Raw genomic sequence first — 6,312 nt, 5'->3', positions numbered from 1 at the left:
CCCAGTCCTACTGCCAGTTTCTGGAAGACACCTTCTTCAAGCAGTGGTACAGGAAGAAGTCTGCATCCTTCAAGAAAAACATGATTTTCATGCAGGACAATGCTCCATCACACGCGTCCAAGTACTCCACAGCGTTGCTGGCAAGAAAGGGTATAAAAGAAGAAAAACTAATGACATGGCCTCCTTGTTCACCTGATCTGAACCCCATTGAGAACCTGTGGTCCATCATCAAATGTGAGATTTACAAGGAGGGAAAACAGTACACCTCTCTGAACAGTGTCTGGGAGGCTGTGGTTGCTGCTGCACGCAATGTTGATGGTGAACAGATCAAAACACTGACAGAATCCATGGATGGCAGGCTTTTGAGTGTCCTTGCAAAGAAAGGTGGCTATATTGGTCGCTGATTTGTTTTTGTTTTGTTTTTGAATGTCAGAAATGTATATTTGTGAATGTGGAGATGTTATATTGGTTTCACTGGTAAAAATAAATAATTGAAATGGGTATATATTTGTTTTTTGTTAAGTTGCCTAATAATTATGCACAGTAATAGTCACCTGCACACACAGATATCCCCCTAAAATAGCTAAAACTAAAAACAAACTGAAAACTACTTCCAAAAACATTCAGCTTTGATATTAATGAGTTTTTTGGGTTCATTGAGAACATGGTTGTTGTTCAATAATAAAATTATTCCTCAAAAATACAACTTGCCTAATAATTCTGCACTCCCTGTATAGCGCCAAATCACAACAACAGTTGCCTCAAGGCGCTTTATATTGTACAGTATATATATATATATATATACACTGTACAATATAAAGCCTAATCTTGAAAGTAGAGATAGTGTCTGTCTCCCGAATCCAAACTGGAAGCTGGTTCCACAGAAGAGGGGCCTGAAAACTGAAAGCTCTGCCTCCCATTCTACTTTTAAATACTCTAGGAACAACAAGTAGGCCTGCAGAGCGAGAGCGAAGTGCTCTAATAGGGTGACATGGTACTACAAGGTCATTAACAGCCAAGAAGTGTGGCGGAGCCTGATTGGGACCTTTGGGTCTTTAGGTTTTGTTTTGAATCATTCTCTTCCCTGATCAGGGTATTTTTATGCTGTAAATAAAGTGTATTTGGTGAATAGACACATAGCTCAATACATGAGTGGGGCCAAGACAGGAATAACCAGTAACACCAGCGGAGAACACCAGTTCCTGCTAGGTAGAGCAGTCACTCGAGACTGTAGACTAGACTGACCAACCTGTAGACTGCCTAAGTGGACTACAAGAAAGCCTATGACAGTGCCTCACACATTGATCCTGGAATTCCTGGAACTGTACAAGATCATCAGAACCCTAAGAGCCTTCAATAGCACCTTAGTGGAGCTGATGTGGCATTGGTACTGTTGAGTGGAGAGCATAGTGTATATGAATAGTGTATATGAATGTTGCATAAAAAGAAATCGAAAGTGTGAAGGGGTGAATGAAGCATGTTGTATAAAACGCTTTGACTGCTCAGGTAGAGTAAAACTCACAATCAGTTCATTTAGGGAAGAATCATAATTTAGGTAAAACTACACCATTTGTGACAATCATAATATCAATCTGACTTTGAATTACACATTTAATGACACAAAAAATGTTATGCATGCAGTTTGCATCCTTTAAATTCACATTAGCATTAAAAGATCTTGGACTTGTGTAACCTGCCTGCCTTCATTTTAGACTAATAGCAACAACTTCCACAAAAATCCCCCAAAACACAAATGTGTGTCCTCATAATTCTATCATTAAGTTGTTCATCTAAAGTAGCTCCATTTAAACAGTCTAATTTCAGTGCAGGTTTCGAGTTTGATGCTATAATTATAAGAAATAAAACATATTAAATTATCTATTTGCATAAGTACTTGTAACTCAGTTGCCTGAAACCTGCAGTATATAGGGGATGTAGTTTTACTAAATAATAATGTTTAACATTTTTGCAGTTTTTTTTCTTTTTCTTATTAACCAAGCTGACTTTTGCAACTCAATTGAAGCAGCAGAAGTAGTATTTATAAAAAAATAAATCTCTCTAAAGTATCTGAAACCAGAGTTATGCTTTCAGGTGGAATCCAGTGTGCATGCCATGGTAAAAACAGAGAGACTGTTGGAGGCACACAGTCGGTTTAATGTTTAATTTTTTTCTGACTCAGACAACTTCGCCCCAGCCTAACAGAAAACAGAACTTGAACAAGTCACGCAACCACTTGCAGTTGTTTTTGTCTGTTGTTTTTCTTGTTTTAGTGAATGTGAAAATGGAAAAAAAGATGAAGTGTGTGCTTATATTACTCCTCTGTTCTCCTGCTGCATCTCCAGGTAAGATATTTTATTCAAAGTTTATTTAAGTTTTTATTTAAAAATATTTCTCTTGACTTACAGCAAATTGCATTGTAAGAGATTTGGTCTTTTAGTTTTGCTATGAGCTGTCGCCATTTTACGCCTGACATGGACTACTAACAACACCTAACTCGTCAAAAAGACACAGGGAGATATTTAAGCATATAGAAGAGGAATTTTAGATCAGCAGCTGTGGCTATGCTTTTACAGATCTTTTGTTCAAAGTATCCTCTCTTGTGACATCCTTGTGTTTTTCACAAACTGGACTGTAGCTGAAAGGAAAGCACTACAGAGTGTTACAGAACATTATACACACAGTTAAGTTATTTAAAAACTGTTAACTTATTCTAAAAGCAGGTTACTTGATCTTTTATTTTCTATTTTATCCTTTTAACTTACACAATGTGGTGAAAATGTTTCTTTTCTTTTATGTGTTCATTACATGTTTTAGCAATATCACTTTTGGGTCATTTAAAAGGTGCACATATGAAAGAGCATTCAGCTTTAACTTTATTGCACACACACAGTTACAACTCTGAGAAAGTTGGTGACACCCAGTCGGGGGAAATTCAACAGGTGAAGTCTTTTGTTCTGTGTCCTTGAGGATGGGTGGAAGAGACAAGGGGCAATCACTGTAATAGGAGATAAGGTTATAACATCTCTCCTTTTCTGGAGAAGGTCAAGGGTACATCTGGTTACATCTGCTTGACTGTATTTAAAATTGACTGTGCTGTTCATCTTCAGAGATTCCTATCAGTGCCCTGTTGAATGGCTATTCTCTCACTCAAGATTGAGATTTAAAGGTGTTAATTTAATTAATTAAAATGATGAATCTGAACCAAGTTTTAGTTTTTATTTAACCTTCTTAAATGGTACAGAAATTATATAATACAAATGTCATCTGATTTTGTCCTGCCAATTTTACAGTAAAACACTCCCTGAAGTTTTTCTCCACTGAAACCTCTGGAGTCCAGAGTATCCCAGAGTTTGTGGCTGGTGCACTTGTTGATGAAGTTAAGATAGGTGACTTCAACAGTGTAAGAGGAGCAGAGCTAAAGAAAGACTGGGTTAAATTCTTTGAGGATCATCCTCAGCACCTGGAGTGGTATAGTTTACAATCTAATGACAGTCATCACTTCTTTAAGGCTACAATTAAGACTTTGAGGCAACGTTTCAACCAAACTGAAGGTACTGATTTGTTTCACTTGTTACTTTTGTAATGTTGATTTGTCCCAAAGGTGCAGTTTCACTATGCTGTGCTGACATTGTACTGCTTTACCACAGTTACTGTTACTTTCTCTCTTTTCAGGTGTTCATATCATCCAGAGGATGAATGGCTGTGAGTGGAATAATGAGACTGGTGAGATTAATGGGTTCAATCTGTACAGTTATGATGGAGAAGACCTTCTAGCATTGGACCTGCAGAGACTGACATGGATCACTCCAAAACCACAGGCTGTCCTCACCAAACTGAGATGGGATGCTCAAAAAACTCGATTAGAATTAAACAAAAACTTTTTAGGTCATCGGTGCCCTGAGTTTTTAAAGGAGTATTTGCAGTATGGCAGGAGCTTTCTGCAGACAGCAGGTAGGATTACACAATCTGATGAAACATAATAGAATAGAAAGTTAATATGGATTTCTTGCATTAAAAGTAAAATAAAATTCAAAAAAGAATGTGACAACTGCCAATCTCTCTCCAGTTCTTCCCTCAGTGTCGCTCATCCAGAAGACTCCCTCCTCTCCAATCAGCTGCCATGCTACAGGTTTCTATCCTGACAGAGGTTTGATGATCTGGAGGAAAGATGGAGAGGAGCTTCATGAAGGTGTAGATCCCGGAGAGATCCTCCCCAACAATGATGGGACCTTCCAGTTGAGTGTTGATTTGAAACTTTCATCAGTCACACCTGAAGATTGGCAGAGGTACAACTGTGTGTTTCAGCTCTCTGGTGTGAACGAGGACATCATCACCAAACTGGACAAAACAGCGATCAGGACCAACTGGAGTAAGACTGGATCCTGCAGGGTTTGAAAACTGAGCTTGATATTATGAAGTTGTTAACTAAACAGTTTAGTTGTCAAATTTAATTCCTAAATGCCATTCTTATTGATCAATAAAGGCAAGTCTTTACAAGTGTAGCATAAGTCTGGTGTAAAAATGGCATCTCAAACTGGGTTAAAGTAATGAAGTACCATTTGCATTATGGTGTATCACTACTTTAGAGTGCACAAGGCGCATAACTAATGCTTAAGTAATGAAGTTTTGATGGCTTTGTGTGACATTTAACGATGTTAGACTCATCAACTATCAGGTCCTTGATTTTCTCTCCAGTTATTCTTTAGTAACTGCACACATTTTGGTTCAGTATTATAAGTGTTGTCATATTTTGTTCAACAGAAAAGCCCACTGACGTGGGAACCTTCATTGCTGCTGCAGTGATTGTTCTAGCTTTCACCATCATCACAGCTGTGACATTTTTGACCTACATAAATAAAAAATGTGAGAAATCTAAAGTTTAGTTCAAGTTCATGTCAAGTAAAATGATTATAGGGCAGTAGAAGGATGAGGTGAGAAGGAAATAATCAAAGTAAAAAGGAAATTGACACAAAATTACAACAGATATGGTTGATTTTAGTTTGTTTCAGCTAAATGTTCTACATCCTGTAAGTAATGTAGAACATTTATTAGAGATATAATATGCATTATTTAATTGTAAAACAAAGTACAGACTTGTTCTTTTTTGTTACACATGATCTGATCACTTGAACAGCCCTGATCTCCCTCTCACTTTCATAGCTGGGAAGCAAGGGCCATGTATTCAATAATCACTAGAAATTACACCCTTGAAAAGGCTAAAATATGTGTAAACTGTATGCTTTTGATCTTCCAGCTCTTGACGATGGCTCTGAGCAGTCTGAGAGACTAAATCCACAAAGCTGAGTGTCCTAAGAAGTTCTTCACTCCGCTCTCTGTATGACTTTCCTCCAGCTGCTGCTGTCGCCTCAGTGTTTCAAATACATATGTTAAAAACACCAGTGAATAAATTAGGCACAGGTAATGATCACATTCTGCTGCACTTGTTGTAAATTAGTGCATGGTCAGACATCTGTATGCAGCTCCTGTGTGTACATTTCATGCATTTGTGATTTTATTTTGCTTCAGTATGTAGTCATAGTATCGATGCAGCAGTATCACAAGTCTTCTACAAAGCAAAACTAACTCTATTGATAGATATGTATCTGATGATGACTGTTTGGTAGAACTGAAGTGTGTGATTTTATTGAGAAATTGGAATCGTACAAAGCATGTGGTATTTTCCAAATGACACTAAAATATCTGAAGGATGACAGCAACAGACTCTCATTTGGAAATGAAATTTTGTCATTTTATTATTTCATTATAAAGTTGTATGAAAATTCTCCAGATTGAAGATGCACTGAATCGCATGACCCCCTATGAACAAAGACTTGGCAACAGTTGGTTGAAACATTACAATTAGATTTTGTTCCTATTAATTTTATATATTTATTTGTGTTTCTTTTATTTTAATTCTAAATTTTATTTTGATTAAAAATAGTTCATATACTTTTTATTTCGGTTAAGTAAACAATGTTGCTTCAGATGTGAGCTCTGCTTTGATGCTCTAATAAAAATGTTCTCTGATGTTTTTTTTGTTGTTTTTTTTTTAATCTTCAGAATTTGAACATTTTTATCTATCACTGATTTAAATGGATTCATAGTTTTCTCACTCTGAATGTTGTAAATTGCCTTCTGGCTTTGGGAGCATACAGATTCCTGATATTGTCAAGGTTCTGGGTCTTGGACTGAGTTTATTTTGTTTGAGTATTTCTGTGCTATTATGATTTAAGTTTCACTAGTCAGTCCGGAATTTATTCTTGTTACTGCTGCAAAGTTTTCCTGTGATCTCAGTTTAATTTCTTGTTTTTG

General features: G+C 36.8%; 1 protein-coding gene across 2 annotated transcripts; it reads left to right on the top strand.

The window, feature by feature from the left end:
• The first annotated feature begins 2,224 nt into the window (after positions 1–2,224).
• Positions 2,225–5,431, top strand: LOC146609257 (major histocompatibility complex class I-related protein 1-like). Of its 2 annotated transcripts, XM_085346291.1 has the most exons (6): positions 2,225–2,342; positions 3,291–3,551; positions 3,673–3,951; positions 4,067–4,369; positions 4,762–4,863; positions 5,255–5,431. In XM_085346291.1, exons 1-6 carry the CDS (start codon positions 2,282–2,284, stop codon positions 5,302–5,304), a joined length of 1,056 nt encoding a protein of 351 aa, XP_085202417.1. In that variant the 5' UTR covers positions 2,225–2,281; the 3' UTR covers positions 5,305–5,431. The 2 variants fall into 2 exon arrangements, with proteins under 2 accessions (XP_085202417.1, XP_085202416.1); XM_085346290.1 differs by lacking the exon at positions 4,762–4,863 and having other exon boundaries at positions 2,239–2,342.
• Positions 5,432–6,312: the final 881 nt, after the last annotated feature.

This window comes from Diplotaxodon limnothrissa, linkage group LG22 (genome assembly GCF_057381915.1).
Source record: "Diplotaxodon limnothrissa isolate DT_005_m linkage group LG22, D_limnothrissa_male_GT1.1, whole genome shotgun sequence".
NCBI lineage: Eukaryota > Metazoa > Chordata > Actinopteri > Cichliformes > Cichlidae > Diplotaxodon > Diplotaxodon limnothrissa.
This window is presented reverse-complemented; position numbering and strand designations above follow the sequence as displayed.

Bases quoted from the DNA above. Each gene is read 5' to 3' on its own strand.
- LOC146609257 (XM_085346291.1), top strand. From the start codon at position 2,282: ATGGAAAAAAAGATGAAGTGTGTGCTTATATTACTCCTCTGTTCTCCT. The intron at 2,343-3,290 runs GTAAGATATTTT...CCAATTTTACAG, and splicing joins TTCTCCTGCTGCATCTCCAG to TAAAACACTCCCTGAAGTTT. The intron at 3,552-3,672 runs GTACTGATTTGT...CTCTCTTTTCAG, and splicing joins ACGTTTCAACCAAACTGAAG to GTGTTCATATCATCCAGAGG.